Source organism: Mobula hypostoma, chromosome 25, assembly GCF_963921235.1.
Source record: "Mobula hypostoma chromosome 25, sMobHyp1.1, whole genome shotgun sequence".
Classification (NCBI taxonomy): Eukaryota; Metazoa; Chordata; class Chondrichthyes; order Myliobatiformes; family Myliobatidae; genus Mobula; species Mobula hypostoma.
Window position 1 is genome coordinate 16,011,940 of NC_086121.1, and position 18,418 is coordinate 16,030,357.

General features: G+C 41.6%; 1 protein-coding gene across 11 annotated transcripts in view; it reads left to right on the top strand.

Annotated features, from left to right (window-relative positions):
• The window catches only part of si:ch211-251b21.1 (uncharacterized protein LOC571720 homolog), a 42,718-nt gene extending 24,300 nt beyond the window's left edge, over positions 1-18,418 (top strand). For all 11 annotated transcript variants that reach the window (XM_063033453.1, XM_063033448.1, XM_063033449.1 and 8 more), the window contains 7 exons: positions 1,114-1,296; positions 3,093-3,319; positions 7,021-7,118; positions 12,554-12,771; positions 14,045-14,270; positions 14,751-14,998; positions 17,372-18,418. In XM_063033453.1, the coding sequence (XP_062889523.1) occupies positions 1,114-1,296; positions 3,093-3,319; positions 7,021-7,118; positions 12,554-12,771; positions 14,045-14,270; positions 14,751-14,998; positions 17,372-17,455 (1,284 nt within the window). In that variant the 3' untranslated portion in view covers positions 17,456-18,418. The remainder of the gene's footprint in view (positions 1-1,113; positions 1,297-3,092; positions 3,320-7,020; positions 7,119-12,553; positions 12,772-14,044; positions 14,271-14,750; positions 14,999-17,371) is intronic.

Here is an 18,418-nt window from a genome sequence, read left to right on the forward strand (position 1 = left end):
GTGACTGTGCAAGAAGGGGACTAGTGAGGGAGGCCACCAAGAGATCTATGACAACTCTGAAGGAGTTATAAGCTTCTGTAGCTGAGATGGGAGACACTGTGCATACAACAGCTGTTGCCTGGGTGCTTCACCAGTTGCAGCTTTATGGGAGAGAGGCAAAGAGAAAGTCCCTGTTGAAAAAAACTCTCATGAAATCTCAGCTAGAGTTTGCCAGAAAGCATATGGGAGATTCTGAAGTTAGCTGAAAGGTTCTATGATCTGATGAAACAAAAATTGAGCTTTTTTGCCATTAGACTCGATGCTATATTTGGCATAAGGTGCATACATCATCAAAAACATACCATCCCTACTGTGAAGTATAGTGGTTACTGCATCATGCTGTGGGGATGCTTCACTGCAGCAGGCCCTGGAAGGCTTGTGAAAGTAGAGGGTAAAATGAATGCAGCAAATACAGGGAAATCCTGGAGGAAAACCTGATGCAGTCTGCAAGAGAACTACGACTTGGGAAAAGATTTGTTTTCCAGCAAGGCAGTGACCCCAAACATAAAGTCAAAGCTACACAGGAATGGCTTAAAAACAACAAAGTTGATGTCCTGGAGTGGCCAAGTCAGAGTCCAGTCCTCAATCCAATTGAGAATTTGTGGCTGGGCCTGAAAGTGCTGTCCACTCACGATCCCCATGCAATCTGACAGAGCTTGAGCAGTTTTGTGAAGGAGAACAGGGAAAAATTGCAGTGTCCAGATGTGCAAAGCTGATGGAGACCTATTCACACAGACTCAAGGCTGTAATTGCTGCCAAAAGTGCATATTGACCTGAAGGGGATATGTAATTATGCAATCAATTATTTTGAGTTTAATAATTGTTATAAACTTAGACCAATTTGTAAAAATTTGTTTTCACTTTGACACAAAAGTCTTTTCTGTTGATCAATGTCAAAAAGAGCAAATTAAATCTACTGCAATGCTGTAAAATGCTGTAAAACAATAAAACATGAAATCTTCCAAGGGGGTAGGGCGTGAATACACTGTAAATGGTCTGTATTTGTGCTCACTGTTGATGGGATGGGTTCAGTCAATAATATAATGAAATTTTCTTGATATTTTCATTTAAAAGCAAGAACCATTCATAATGGCCAAAGCTACAGGAGGATTTGAAGGTTTCTGCATTGATCTACTTAAAATATTCTCAGAAAGACTCAATTTTCGTTATGAAATCCAACTTGTGAAGGATGGTCTTTATGGGACAAAACTGGAAAACGGGCAATGGACTGGACTGCTGGGGGAACTGAAGAGAAAGGCAAGTAAATTTTATCTTTGTAAGATTTATTTTGTGCTGGAAAGCCAGTGATTATTGTTGGTTCCTCGCTGTCCTGCAAAAATTATGGTGGAGGGTCTTGCTGAACTCCTCATGCAGTCCATGTTGTGAAGATCTCTTTGCATCAAAATTCCAAAAACTTTTTTAAAAATGTTCATACTTCACAGAAATTTGCAGACAATCCTGACAATTCACTGAGAGTTCGCTATGTTGGTTTAGGACTACAGACTAGCAGAATTTTCTCCCTGAACACAAATAGTAAGGTTTTTTGATAACAACCTTGTAGTTAGTTGGTCATTTTTACAGATACCAGATTTTTATTCACTGATTATTTTAAACTGTTATTTGCAAATTAACAACTCCCCAAATAAGTTCCAAAAAGATGCTGTTACAGTTCAGAATAGATTAATGCCAGCATCAGGATTACTATCCCATAAAAAAAAGATGCTTCACTTTTAGCACTCTGCATTTTTTTTTGTGTGCATACTAGTTGGCCATTGTCTGCTGCAAAGTGTCACAATTTTTGATAGGGCATCAGCAGTGGTCTGGTGCCATCAGGAGATCCCATACCACTAGGTTCAGGAAAAGTTATTACCCTACAACCATCAGGCTCCTGAACCAGCATGCAAAACTTGACTTACTTCTGCACTGAACCAACTCCACAACCTACAGACTCACTTCCGAGGACTCTACAACCCAGTATTATTTATTTACTTTTTTAATTATTTGCACAATTTATCATCTTTTGGACATCGGTTGTTTGTCTTTGTTATTTATAGTTTTTCATAAATTTTATTGCATTTCCTTATTTTCCTGTTAATGCCTGTAAGAAAATGAATCTCAAAATAGTATATTGTGACACGTATGTTCTTGACTTTTAACTTTGAATTTTGGCAATAGCTGAGGAATTCCCTTCAAATAAATGGCACCAATAGACTAGGCAATCCCACAGCCGATCATGGAAATACCACTCATATCACTGATTTTATGGAGATTAAATATCATGCCATATACACAGGCAGCAGAAAAGACAGCGATATGCGTAAAGCTACAACATTTAATTCCATTGTTTCTGAAACAATCTGGAGCATCAGGAACAAACAACAATCAGTGTACCCTAAAGCTATTGGTGCCCCATTCAACCTTCATCATGACATGAACAAAAGAGTTTCAGTTGCATAAAGGTCTTGCCTATCTCTACACAATCTTTTAATTAAATTCCACTACCCCAGCTTTATAGCGAAGCTAAGGATCAGGTCCCTGCACCTAATCACTAATTGGAGAAGGGAAACACACCACAAAATGCTGGAGAAACTCAGCAGGTCGGGAGCATCTATGGAGAGGATTAAACAATCAATGTTTTGGGCCAAGATCCTTCATCAGGTAGCGACATCAGTCCTGATGAAGGGTCTTGGCCCGAAGTATTGACTGGTTATTCCCCTCCATGCCCGACTTACTGAATTCCTCCAGCATTTTGTGCGTGTTGCTCTGGACTTCTGGCATCCACAAAACCACTTGTATTTATGCATTGGAGAAGAGGGATGTGTTGGTGAGTGGCATCCATTGTAAAACAGACTTCAACAATTCACAGCAGAGATAACACATGAGCTTTGCTATTAATCTCTCACTAAGACAAACTGGAGCATTATGCACACTCCACCCCATCACACCAGACCGATAATTATAGAGTTTGTGTAAATACGAATCTGCTGCTGTCAACAAGTAGAAGATTTAAAGCAATGAAGTCATTTCTCTTTCATCTGGCTGACTCTTGGCAGGAGGCAGATCTGGCCATTGCTCCCCTCACCATCACCAGGCTGCGTGAGAGCGAGTTTGGCTTCACCCGCCCATTCATGTCTGTGGGGATCAGCATCCTGGTGCGCAAGCACACCAACTCCCAAAGTGCCGGCTTTTTCCAATTCATGAGCCCATTCTCCCCGGAGACCTGGTTCAGCCTGCTCTTCGCTTACATACTGACCTGCTTCTGCATGTTCCTTGCAGCAAGGTAATCATTATTATTATTTTGTTTTATTTAGAGAGATATCTCTATAACAGGCCCTTCTGGCCCAAAAAGCTGACGCTGCCCAATTACACCCATGTGACTAATTAACCTACCAACCTGTACATCTTTGGAATGCAGGAGGAAACCCTTGAAGACCCATCGAGCCACTCTGTTTTTCCAGCACTTAGTCCTGTGCTTTGGAAATTGGGATATTCATCAAGATATTTAAATGTTGCTCGAGCACCCACCACCACCACCAACTGAAGCAGAACCTTCCAATTTCAACCACCCTTTGGTGAAAACAGGCCCCTAATGAATCTCTGTCTGTCACAATAATCTATACCATACAGTTTTAGACACCACTGCCACAGAGAGAAGTTTCTGACAATTTGGATACTGGATCAGTCTCCCATGCAGGACCTTGTCAAAGGTCTTACTGAGGTTCATGAAGACCTGCACCACCCTCATCTGTGCCTCTCGAAGTTTTGTCCTCACTCAGCCTCCTTTGCTCCAGGGAAAGCAAATCCAGGTTATTAAGTCTCTCCTTGTAGGGAAGTGATCCGTCCCAGACAGAAACCTGGTGAATTTCTACTGCTCAGTGAAATCCTCTTACAGCATGCCAATCAGAACCATACATAGTAGCCTAACCAATGTTTTATAAAGTTGGATCATAACATCCTAGCTCTTGTATTCTTTGCCCCATGAAGCCATGCATCCCTCTTGCTTACCTAACTAGTACTGTCACCAGATAACCTTAACTTGTAGGCCAAGGTCCCCACGTCCTCAAAACTCCCAGGACCACTACTGTTCACTGCCTTCTTAGTCCTCCCAAAATACATCACCTCACATTTATTAGGATGAAATTCTATCTGTCATTATTCTGCCCATCTTATCATCTTGCCAAAATCGTCCTGTAACTTAAGGTCAACAATACCTCCAACTTCCATGTGAAGTGTGAATTTATAAACCGTGCTTCCTCCATTCATATCCAAATAGTTAATGTGCATGACAAAACAATTTTGGATTGGTTTCCCATATGAAACCTTGATAAAGATTGTACTAAAGATCATGCAGACAGAATCAACTACACTGTCCTCATCATTGACTTTAATACTTCACATACACGAGGAGTAAAACTCTTTACATTATGTCTCCATCTAAATGTGCAACTTATAGTAATTCGTAATAGTATGTACAACAGGACATTCAATATAACATAGAAATACAATTGTATCAGCATGAATTAATCAGTCTAATGGCCTGGTGGAAGAAGCTGTCCCGGAGTCCGTTGGTCCTGGCTTTTATGCTGCGGTACCATTCCCTGGATGGTAGCAGCTGGAACAATTTGTGGTTGGGGTGACTCGGGTTCCCAATGACCCTACGGGCCCTTTTTACACACCTGTCTCTATAAATGTCCTGAATAGTGGGAAGCTGACACCTACAGATGCACTGGGCTGTCGGCACCACTCTCTGCAGAGTCCTGTGATTGAGGGGAGTACAGTTCCCATACCAGGCAGTGATACAGCCAGTCAGGATGCTCTCAATTGTGCCCCTGGAGAAAGTCCTTAGGATTTGGGGGCCCATACCAAACTTCTTCAACCGTCTGAGGTGAAAGAGGCACTGTTGTGCTTTCTCTCACCACACAGCTGGTATGTACAGACCATGTGAGATCCTTGGTGATGTGTATGCCAAGGAATTTAAAGCTGTTCACCCTCTCAAACCCAGATCCGTTGATGTCAATAGGGGTTAGCCTACTTCTTCTCTGTAGGTTGCCTCGTTATTATTTGAGATTAAGCCAATCAATGTAGTATCAACAGCAGATTTAATTAGCAGATTGGTGCTGTGGGTAGCGACACAGCCATGGGCATACAGAGAGTAAAGGAGGGGTCTCAGGACACAGCCCTGTGTTGAGGGTCAGAGGGGCAGAGGTGAGGGAGCCAACTTTCACCACCTGCTGGCAATCTGACAGTACACTCTTTAAAAGATTCAGTCAAATTGGTTAGACGGGTTGCTTCCAACAAAGCCATACTAACTAGCTTTTATAAATCCCTGCCTCTCCAGGTTTGATTAATCCAATCCCTCGTTTCCACCCTCCCCCCCCCCCAATAACCACTGACTTAAAGGCCTACAATTATCTGACCTGCCTCTGTTATGCATCTTGAATAAAGTTGCCACAGTTGCTCTGGTTGTTTGGCGCATCACTTGTGACCAGCAAAAGATTTAAAAATCTCTGTCAAAGCCGCAGTAATCTTTTTCCCTGCCTTCCATACACTTCATATGTCCCAGGGAATTTATTCACCGTTAAGTCCACTATGACATCTGGTAACACCTTCTTAGAACTTTGCCATCCCTTCTCCAATTGAAATGCCCTTCTATTTAGTGAATACAGATGGCTAAAAACGTAACCTATGTCATCTGGATCTCAGCTCTTTTGGTCCCAAATGGGCCTTACACTCTTTCCTCAATTGCCCTCCTATTTCTAATGTACCTGGGGAGAAAAATGCTTTGAGATTCTTATTTTTGTCCACCAGAGATATTTTGTAACCTTTTTTTTGCCCTTCTAGCTTCTCCCTACACATTCATCTATTTAGCATCATTCTTACCCCCTTCTCAGTTACCTGGCTCCCTTTTCATAGTTGACACAAAGTCATGCCATGTCCAGTGTTCCCTCTGAGGTGTGCACGTGTGTACGTGCACACATCTTTTGATACTAGCGCACAATGGAATTTAAACTGCGCACAAAAAGGTTGTCGCTCTCTACCTTGCTGGCATGTTTAGTATATATTACGGATTGTAAACATGCCCTTTTCGGGTTTCTGTTGCGAACAGTGTTGACAACGTGGAGTTTGCGATATTTGTCTGCAGGTTTTAGAACTGGCTTATTTATAACTGTTTTTATTGAAGAAATTATTCAGTGCACACATGTTGTCACTGGGCAAAAAAAAATTGCACAGCACAAGATTTTGTCACACACTGGTCATTACAAATTAGAAAGACCATTGCCCATTTCTCATGTTTCATCACCAATGATACCAAGATCTCCCCCTAGGGGAAGGCCTGCTGGGATAACAGGGAAGGTGTGAAATGTTTCGTGCCGTTCCCAGTGACTCCATAATGCAGACCAGTCCAATGCAGGGGATTAATTGACAACTTTATTCATGGAAACCATTATGATGGTATACTGCAAATGGAAAGGTCACAGACTGAGATGGTTGTGACAGTTTTGAAGATAGGCAGATAGAATTGAAGGACTCTTAACACACTAAAATCATTTCTGGCAATTATGAAGGAGCTTTAAGCAGCTCAACTCTGCCACTGGCTGGAAAACAGTTGCTACAACAACTGCTTATTACTTCAATCAATACGGCACAGGTTAGATTTAAAGTAACGATTGCTCTGCAGTGCATGACCAGAAACCTCTAGGATAGGTACAGTTTGTTATATTCAGAGAAAAACTCCTATACTGTCCACACAAACACCTGTGGCAGCACAGCATGGGTTGAATATGGATTACATTTCCCCTCTGTACCATCAACACCAAACAACTCTTGGCAGGAACAACATGAGTTAGATAAAAATAGATAAATATTTCATGTTCAAATTTAATGGATACAAAAGGATGAAAAGTTCTACTGTTATTGCAGAGAGTTTATGTATGTTATTCAACTAAGTACAGAGGATGTGATGTGACTATCACTTTGCAGACTGAGCCCCAGCGAATGGAGTGAACCTGAGGTTGAGAGTAATCGCTTTTCTCTGCTCGACAGCTTCTGGTTTGGAATCGGAGCTCTCACTTTACAAGGTAGTCACAGATAACTGAGCAGACTTGTAGATATAACCAGTCATATAGGTCAAAAGACAAGGTGGATGCTGAGAGGATGTTTCTCCTGGTGAGGCTGTTTTGAACTAAAAAGGTATCACTTCAGATTAAGGGATTTCCCACTAAAGATGGACATAAGGAATTTCTTCTCTCTGAAGGTTAAGACTCCTTGGAATTCTCTATCCAGAGAGCTGTGGTGTCATTGAACGTATTCAGGGTGGAGATTGACAGTGAGTGTACATTTCCAGGATATGGGGAGAGAGTGGGAAAGTGGTGTTTGGTTCAGGACTGGATTAGTACCAGTAAGATCAATCACCTTGGGTCAGCTCCTTTAGTCAACATCTAGCACTAAACTGCTCTCTAGTTCTACTCAACCCTACTAGGAGAAACATCCTCTTGACATTAACCTTGTCGTCATCCTCAGAAACATCTATGTTTCAGTAAGATCACCCCTCATTCTTCTAATCAGAATCAGAATCACGTTTACTATCGCCGGCATGTGACGTGAAATTTGTTAACTTAGCAGCAGCAGTTCAATGTAATACATAATATAGAAGAGGAAAAAAATAAGTAAAATAAAAATAATAGCAATAAATAGGTTGATCAATTACAGTATACATATATTGAATAGATTAAAAAATCTTCAAAAAACAGAAATACTGTATATTAAAAAAAAGTGACGTAGTGTCCAAGGGTTCAAAGTCCATTTAGGAATCGGATGGTAGAGGGGAAGAAGCTGTTCCTGAATCACTGAGTGTGTGCCTTCAGGCTTCTGTACCTCCTTCCTGATGGTAACAGTGAGAAAAGGGCATGTCCTGGGTGCTGGAGGCCCTTAATAATGGACGCTGCCTTTCTGAGACATTGCTTCCTGAAGATATCCTGGGTACTTTGTAGGCTAGTATACAAGATGGAGCCGACTAGATTTACAACCCTCTGCAGCTTTTTTCCTGTACAGTAGCCTCGTGACTGCACCCCCCCCCCCATACCAGACAGTGATGCAACTTGTCAGAATGCTCTCCACGGTACATCTATAGAGATTTTTGAGTGTATTTGCTGACATACCAAATCTCTTCAAACTCCTGATGAAATACAGTATGGTTGCTGTCTTGCCTTCTTTATAACTACATCAGTATGGTGGGACCAGGTTAGGTCCTCAGATCTTGACACCCATGAACTTGAAACTGCTCACTCTCTCCAATTCTGATCCCTCTGAGGATTGGTATGTGTTCCTTTGTCTTACCCTTCCAGAAGTCCACAATCAGCTCCCTCGTCTTACTGACGTTGAGTGCCAGGTTGTTGCGACACCACTCCACTAGTTGGCATATCTCACTCCTGTACGCCCTCTTGTCACCACCTGAGATTCTACCAACAATGGTTGCATCATCAGCAAATTTATAGGTGGTATTTGAGCTATGCCTAGCCACACAGTCATGTGTATATAGAGAGTAGAGCAGTGGGCTAAACACACACTCCTGAAGTGCGCCAGTGTTGATCATCAGCGAGGAGGATATGTTATCACCAATCTGTACAAATGTGGTCTTCCGGTTGGAAGTCGAGGATCCAGTTGCAGAGGGAGGTACAGAGGCCCAGCTTCTGCAATTTCTCAATCAGGATTGTGGGAATGATGGTGTTAAATGCTGAGCTATAGTTGATGAACAGCATCCTGACATAGGTGTTTGTGTTGTCCAGGCGATCTAAAGCTGTGTGGAGAGCCATTGAGATTGCATCTGCCGTTGACCTATTGTAGCGATAGGCAAATTGCAAATGGGTCCAGGTCCTTGCTGAGGCAGGAATTCAGTCTAGTCATGACCAACCTCTCAAAGCATCTCATACTGTAGATGTGAGTGCTACCAGGCGATAGTCATTAAGGCAGCTCACATTATTCTTCTAAACATCAGTGAGAATAACCCAACCTATTCATATCATTCTTTTCATCCCAGGAGTCAATCTTGTGAACCTTCTCTATAATCCATAGACCTTGCAATAAAAGCCAATATTCCATTAACCATCATAATGACTTCATGTAGCCTGCATGTCAACTCTTTTTATTTTATGTACTAGGATTTCCTAACAGACTTGTATTGCAATATGTTGTTGAATCATTCCATTTCATTTTTCATTTTTTTCTTTCCAAAGTGAATAGCCTCACATAGTCCACATTATAGTCCAATTGCAAACCATCATGGCCACTCACTTGATCTTTCCCTTTGCAGGCTTTGTCCTCTTTATAACTTGCTAACCTACTTAACTTTTCTACCAAAAGGTTTACATAGCTCAGTAATAAAGGAACTTCAGGCAGCTACTTGTCCCCACAACGACATTCCGTCATTCCGCAACATGGTGATTGGCTTAAGAATTGACTTCATATACTCACCCTTTTCCATATCCCTCAAGATCTTTGGTTAATAAAATTTCATTAATATCATTTTTAAATTTAAATGTTCATTATTACCCCAGCATTTCCTTAGCCTCTCCTGTGCAGCCTAACCAAACTGAAAATCTCTTGGACCGTATGCTAAATAGTGTTTAATGCAGTTCTTGTTTAATACAGTGTGGTACTGTAGTGGGTAGTGCTTGTCGCTCTCACTTTCAGCTTCCACCGCTGGCTAGCTGTCTCGCGAACAGGAGAGCTGAATGTGTAAGTCTCTCTCTGCCAATACACAACCTCTCCAACAGCAAACCTCGTGTACTGCCTCCCCGCTGGCGACACACAGAAACTGAACTCCTTTCAGACCCGGGCTGAACTACAGAAGATGGGGAGGAGGTCAGGCCCCTGCACACCTAGCACTTAGGCTCACCAGTGTGTGGACACACCCTGGTGCTCATGAACCAGATCCCCAGCTATGAGTAAATAGCCCCACTGCCTTCTGGGCAGCCTCGGGAATGACAAAGACTACGGGAGTAAACCCAGACAGCAAATCCGGAGAGGAGCCCCTAAGGCGGCTGGACATCACTGAACATCCTTCTGGCAGCTCCTGCAGCCAAGCTGGTGCCAAACGTATTGCTTCATAAGCTTTCCTTTGGACTACACTGGTGAGGGCATGAGGGAGATCTTTGCAACTGGGCATCTCAGGATCTCCATACCTTCCGCCCAGGCTTGTGATGATGATCATCACCACCCAATGTCCTTTAAGACAGACGGATGCCAACCAACCCAACAGTTCCTGCATAATTTTCTTACTCTTTTCTTAATACATCTTATCCAAATAAAATAAATTCTATATTCCTTTTTAACCATCTTACCTATTGCACGAGGGCTACATTCTACGACACTGACTGGCTCTCAAACTCTGAAGAAGTGTTCACAGAAAAAGAACTGCATTTGGGCAAGGGACCAGTAAGTAACTGCTAGTTAAGAAACTGAGTAACAGCAGGAGGTCGCTTCAGAACAGGAAGAGATTAACTGGGGTACCACACAAAATTCCAGCTGCTAGATTGCATAACAGAATGGAGAAAAAGTAGAAAAACTGTAATTTTCATATTGAGTGGCTACCCGTTTCAATCTTACTTCCCATTCCGACACATGTATTCATGGCCTCCTCTACTGCAATGCACGAGGCCAAACTCAGGAAGGAGGAACACCCAATAATCTGAATGGGTCCCCTCCAACTGAACAGTAACTTCTTCCCCACCCCTCACTTTTTCCATTCCCGATTCTGGTTACCATCTCACCCATTCTCTTCTCCTCACCTGCCCATCACTTTCCTCAGGTTCCCCTCCTCCTTCCATTTCTTCCATGGTCCACTGTCCTCTCCAATCAAATTCCATAGACCATTAGACGTAGGAGCAGAATTAGGCCATTTGGCCCATCAAGTATGCTCTGCCATTCAATCATGGCTGATCCTTTTCTCTCCTCCTTAGCCCCACTCCCCTGCCTTCTTCCTTCTTTATTCCTTTATCTCCTCTAATTATGCCCTCCTAGCTTCTGATTTTGCCACTCCCCTCTCCCACCCACCCACCTTCCCCCTCACCTATCACTTCACAAAAAAAGGAGAAAATCTGCAGATGCTGGAATTCTGAGCAACACACACAAAATGCTGGAGGAACTCAGCAGGCCAGGCAGCATCTACGGGGCGGCGGGGGGGGAGTACAGTCGACGTTTCGGGCCTTGTATTCCCTTTGGGTAGCCTCCAACCTGATGGCATGAACATCCATTTCTCAAACTTTGAGTAATGCCTCCACCCTCACTATTTCCCATCTCCTTGCCCCCTCATTGCCTCCCTCTGGTGCTCCTTCCTCTCCCCCCAACTTTCTTCCATGGCCTTCTATCTCTTTCACCAATCAACTTCCTAGCTCTTTGCTTCATCCCTCCCCCTCCAAGTTTCACCTGCCGGCTGGCATTTCTCTCTCCCCTTCCCCCACCTTTCAAATCTACTCCTCAGCTTTTTTTCTCCAGTCCTGCCAACGTGGCTAAGTTGGTTGACTGTACTTTTTTCCATAGATGCTGCCTGGCCTGCTAAGTTCCTCCAGCATTTTGTGTGTGTTGCTCAGCTATCACCTGTCAGCTGGTACTCCTTCCCTTCCCCCACCTTATTCTGGCTTCTGCACCCTCCCCCCCTTTGCAGTCCTGAGGAATGGTCTTAGCCCAAAGCATCAACTGTTCATTCGCCTGCATAGAAGCTTCCTGACTTGGCTAAGTTCTTTCAGCATTCCGTGTGCATTGCCCAAGATTTGTAGAATCTCAAGTTACAGAATAGGTTATCAGTTAGCTAGGAACAGGTCAGGGAAGGTGGGAACATGGGAGTATGGGTGCTTTGCTCCAGGATAGAGAGGGATGAGTGCTTGAGGACACAAGCAAAGCAATCTTTAAAGTTATTAAGCGAAAAGTTACAGAGGAGATTCAATTTATGAGGAGTAGGAAGCTATCATAAACTGGGGGTCATAAATAAATATGAACAATAATAAACGCAAAATGGGTTCAGGAGGAAGTTGTTTAGGCAAAAAATAATTAGAAGCTAGAATGGTGCGTGGCCAAGTGGTTAAGTCATTGGACTAGCGATCTGAAGGTTGTGAGTTGCAGCATGCCGTGTCCTTGAGCGAGGCACTTAACCACACACTGCTCCAGTCCACCCAGCTGAAAATGGGTACCGGCAAAAAATGCTGGAGGTTAATCTCGAGATAGACTGGCATCCTATCCGGGGGTGGGGGTGGGGAGTCTCGTACATTCAGTCACTTCACGCCACGGAAACCGGCATAAGCACCAGCCTGATGAGCCAATAAGGCTCGGGACGGACTTTAACTAGAATCTATTATGACAGCTCAGCTAAGCAGCTCAAGGAATAATGGAATAGGTAGAATGGAAGAAAATCTGCTGGGCAAGATGAAGTTTAGTAGGTGGAGGCTGGTGTGGAACGTAAACATGGATAAGTTGATCTGCATTGTCTTTCTGTTTGCTGTATAGTGTTATTTTCTAACAGGTGTAGGACCACATCCTAGAGCCTTGTCCACACGGATCATCGGGACAGTCTGGTGGCTATTTGTCATTGTTTTCCTGGTAACATATGCCACAAATTTTGGAGCTTCTTTGAACTCAGAGAACCAGAAACCATTAATTAAATCCTTCAATGACCTTGCGAAACAAAATGAAATTGAATATGGGACAGTGCGTGGTGGATCAACATTCCAGTTCTTCAAGGTATGCACTTCTATCCAGCGCTATTATTTTCCCCAATCTACATCATGCTATGGAGAGACAGAGAGAGTAGACAACACCAAGTTAGTGGCCCCAAAACCAGAATTATGATAAATCAAATGGGGAGATTTGGCTATCAGCACATCTAGTACAATCTTTCACATTGCAGAGGAGGCATGACTTCTGAACAAATGGATGGCGGTGCTGCTGTAAAAAGATTTTGAAAACTCTTTCCAGTGGTGGGTAGCTGCAATGTGAAATGATTTAGAAAGAGGGAATGCCATCACCCCAACTACGAAACATTGAAGTTGGAACATAATGGTTGTATTTCTGGATTAGGAGATCCAGAATTAAGAACTAAGAATGCCAGGTCAAGTTTCAGAATGGCAGTGTGAGAATTTCAATTTATTTATTAGTGTGAAATAGCAATCATTTATTGGATAGTTATCAAAAAGAAATTGATTCACAAATGCACTGAGAAGGACACAAGCAGTTCTTCTATGTGGTTCTATTCTCACAGTCTTTCCTGCCCTTGTAACCTACTTAATGAGCCAACAAGAGACTTACTGACAACCATTTACCATCTTCCACAATTGAGCTTTGCAAGTGACACCCATATTTTAAAAGTCAAAAACAAAACCAATAAACCTTCAATCCCAGTATTTTAAGAACTGGTGGTGCTCTGTTACTTAATCAATGAAAAGCAGCTGTGAATCATTCAAGAAGAATGTAGAAGGCAAAAGGAATTAAGGCAGTTTTGCAGCCAATGAATAAAGTGAAACGTGTGTCACAGGAGTCTAATAATCCAGAAGCTGCATATATAGTAGCAGTGAACAAGTAAACAGGGATGTCATTCAAACTTCATATCACTCTACAGAAGCAGAATATCGATTTTAGAAATTGATTTAAAATAAAATACTCACGTCAGGGAGCATCATTGTGATAGTAAAAGAGGTAACAGCACAGGTCTATAATCTTTAAACAGAACTGGAAGGAGTTAACGGTTGAAAAATTGCTAAGTAGAAAACATGAGTGAACATATTAGAATTTACTGAAGATATCTACATCTGTAATGCTGGGCAAGGAGAAGTTGTAAAGTTAAAAGAATAATAGTGTAGGGCAAAATGACCTAATAACAGTATGTAAAAAGTCATAAAAGATGGCTGTAGAAGTCCAGTAGTTGAGTGTTCAGCATTTATACCATTTCTAATTATCTTTCTGTGAATGAATGCAACATTTTTTTAACAAAAATATTCTCCTTTTCATTTTCCGACAGCTATCAAAAATTCAAGTCTATCATAATATCTATACAACAATGAACAGTAAAATCGATTCTGTCCTTGTGGATACAATGAAGGAGGGAACGGAACGTGCACTCACCTCAAATTATGCACTAATTGGTGAATCAGCGACAATAGACCTGGCTGTTGCAAAAGACTGCAACTTGATGAGGGTCCCAGATATTGCTGCTATGAGAGGATATGGAATAGCCACTCGCCCTGGTGAGTTGCATTCTTTCTGCAAAATCAAGCGGATTATTTAATCCAGTCCCACTTCTGAACTTCTGAGAAACTTCATTTCACAGCTCTGACTCAAGCCCTGGCTGTAATGCCCTCAGGAACAACTCAAGGTCATGAACTGTTTTGTATAAATGTTTCTTCTTGCTCACCGTTCCATATTTCATCTCCATTCTAGTCACAAATTTTGTTTCAATAATATATAATTTTTCATACAAGAAAGAAGATACTTGAGGAACTCAGCAGGTCAGGCATATCTGTGGAGGGAAATGGATAGCCAACTCACTACAAAGTCTCCAAGGTCTGTCCACCTCCTCTCTTCAAGGTCTAGATGATCCAAAATGTTGACTGACATTTCCTTTCACAGATGTTGACTGAGCTACTATGTTCCTCTAACATTTTGTTTTTTTGCTCCAGATTCCAGCGTCCCTGACTATAATTTCTTTGTTCTATTTCTGGCCCAAGGTGATCCACTTAGAAATAATTTAAGTCTTGTCATTTTGGAATTGGAGGAGTCCGGATATCTGCATCAACTGAAGGCCAAGTGGTGGAGATCTTCCTGCAATGAAGGAGGAAACTCAGAACAATGGAGTCCAGTTAAAATAAACCAGATTGGAGGCGCTTTACTCCTTCTAGCAATTGGATTGTCTTTGGGCTTGGTCATCGCTTGCATTGAATTGGCTATCAAATCAACAAAAAAGGCTGATCAAGATGTATGTATATTAATAAATTCTTCCTCCCCTTAAACGAAAAAGGTTACCTTTTTTCCTGATTTCACATCATGCAACAATAGAGGAAAAGCCCAACATTCTGCTTCATGATCTCTTAGATTCTTATTCTGCTGTAAGGAGATGCTGAAATAATCTATTTTCCAACAGGAAAATGGAGGGAAAAACCTTCATTTTCCTTCCTTCCAACATACAAATATTTTTTCGCATTCTCTCACAGCTCATTGTGTGCACTCCTCTGGAATGCACACACATCCCCACACACTCCTTCACAAGTACAGGTATGTGCTTCCTGTCATTCTTATTTCTCACCAAGGTACAAGCACAACCTAATGATCAACTTATAATCAAGAAGAAATCACTGGGAGAAACAAATCAAATCCGGCTGTATTTGTGCACATTTGTGTAACTCAGGTACCCAACCTCATACATCACTTTATTTGGTTTTCCTTACATTTTCTTCAGGTCCAGAGTGTTCTCTCCTGTGTATGGAGCACAGAGTCATACACAAGATAGAGTGGACCATTTCCTGATACAAGCTATCACCTGTGGGGACATGTGCTCTACCTTTGAACCTAAGAGCACTGTTTGTCCTTTCCACGTTCACCTCGTTGTGCACTCAGTGGCCACTTTGTTAGGTACACCTCATTAGTGCAAATGTCTAATCAGCCAATCACGTAGCAGCAATTCAATGTATTAAAGCTGCAGCTACAGACACGGTCAAGAAGTTCAGTTGTTGTTCAGACTAAAGATCAGAAAGGCGACAGTAACTCGAATAACCACACATTAAAACAGTGGTGTGCAGAAGAGCATCTCTGAACGCACAACACATCAAACCTTGAAGTGTATGGGTTACAGTTTCAGAAGACCACAACTATACACTCAGAGTCCGCATTATTAGGTACAGGAGGTAACTAATAAATTAGCCACTGAGTGTATGATGTGATTTTTTTTCCCCCCCACAGAGTGGAATTCTGGATGGAATCATCTCCCCTACTGTATTCTAAAGATTCGTTCCTACTTAATTTACCCTCCCTATGGTTATGCCCCTCCATATTTCATGAGAGTTGAGTAGGCAATAATGTTGCTGGGGTAGATTGTGTATCTTTATTCTTGTACTTGGTGGCAGGAATAGGATCAAACATAATTTTCCTTCCATCATCCAACAGAAATAGTTTGAGTTCATACATAAAGTGCAAGCAAGTTAGACAGGTAACATAAATTACTGGCATCCCCACAGAAGGAACTTCAATGTTTTCATTAGTGGAAGAGAAAGCATAAAGAAACATTTTATGGTTGGATACATTACTAAATTGAATGATGTCTCCACAAAGACTTAAAATAGAATTAAGCATTTACCTCTGTGACACATTACCTGTAGAAATAAGTGTGCGAATGTACTGATCACAAATAAGTAACGTGTGAATTTTGGAGAAATTGACTAACTTGAAGGCTTTTTTTTAATGTAGGGGAACCAGAAAGTGGTAGGTTATCTTCCATTTAATTTTCAGTGTTGGTAGTGGGAGCCCAGGTTATCGGGCTGCTATCCCACATTGAAGATACATACTAGCACCACAATAAAGAACACCACCTTCCAGCTTCAAAACATCACCCAACCTTCCTTTTCTTCCTGCCGTGCTATTGTACTATCTAATGCTTGACAGGCTCCAACTCTAACTTTGGCAGTCATACAAAGCTATACTGCCCATGTCCTATTTTGCATCAACCACTGCTAACCTACTTCAGCTTCTGGGTAAACAATATCTTGATTCTTAAAACTATCATCATTTTCCTGTCCTCCATTGTCTTACCCCACTTACCCCCTCACCACCTCCTTTGGTTTGAAGTATTTCCCACATGTATAACCATTTCCCACATGAATCAAAGCCAAAGGAAATCAGGGCAAAAAGGACGGAGATTGATGGTCATATAGAAGTTGACCTTCATATGACTCAGCTAAAAGAAAAATCTTTTCAGCAACAACAAAATGATGGAGGATATCAATGGATCAGGTGCATCCATGGAAGGAAATGGACAGTCAGTTTTTCAGGTCAAGATCCTTTGTCAATCCAGGTGAAGGATTGTGACCCAAAGCATAGTCAATCCATTTTCCTCTATAGACACTGCCTGATCCATCGAATCTCTCCAGCATCTTCCTTGTTGCTCCAGATTCCAGCAACTGCAGTGCCCTGTGTCTACAAGACTTCTCTCAAATGGCGCAATAAGTGGATACATTTCCAAGATGGATTGAAGATTGCACAGCAGCGCGCACCTTCAGACTTAAAAGATGACAGAAGTGTAAACAGTTATCAGAATTAAAGTTCTTAATGTTTTCTCTTTCATTCTGTTTGTTTACAGAAATCCTGCTGCAGTGTTTTCACTGAAGAAGTTAATCTTCGATTTAAAGGGAGAAATGAGGTCAATAAGAAGACCAAGGCCTGAAAAAGCTATAATGGAAGACAGTTGAAATTAATCATATACGATTTTATTCTGTTAATTTTAACCTTAAATTACAGCACATAGCTGAACTCTCAACATAATGGGGGCAAATTATTTCATGTAACAATTCCGGCAGTCTTATTTCAAGAAAAATTTAATTGTACTGCAGGGAAGATTTACACAGATATTGCCATGACTAGAAACATGTAGCTACAAGGAAAGTTTGGATAATTTACAACTGTTTTCTTTGAAAAGAAACAGGATTTCGTTTTTGAGGTGTATAAAATTACAATGGGCCTAGGTGTAAGTCGGAAATATCTATGCTTCTTACCAGTAAGGCAAGAAAAAAAATGGGGGCACAGATGTAAAGTAAATGGCAGATATATTAGTGTGTAAAATGAGGCAAAGTATTTTTATCCAGAGAATGTCAAACCACCGCTTGTACCATCATAAATTTTCCGTAACACAATGCATCACCTAGAATACAAATTAAATAAACCATGATTAATAGGGGGAAACTTGGAACTGCAAGACCTGCAAATGGGAGAAGAAAGGAATTTCTGAGGGAGACAAGTTGTCCTACAGGTATGATTATGATAAGACAGGAAATGCTGCAATGTGCATCATGATTAACATTAGGAATCAAAAAATTTAAATTGGATGTGACCCATAGTAAGTGAGAAATCAGTCCCTTCATATTACTCTAAATTCACTTGGATATACCTTAGTCAGGTACCACAAACCACAGCAATTTTCTTGGACAATTTATTCTGGCCCCTGGAATGCACCACTGTAATAATAGTTAAAGAGATCTTATGTCTTAGATATCATTACAATCTTCAATACAAAGTGTGGACTGTCGTAAAGAAAATTAATTTTCTTGGAAGCAAACAGATGGGTACATTAAGTTCTGCTGACATGGTCTATTAAATCCCTGAATAAAGCCTCTAACCTTTCAACCACAAA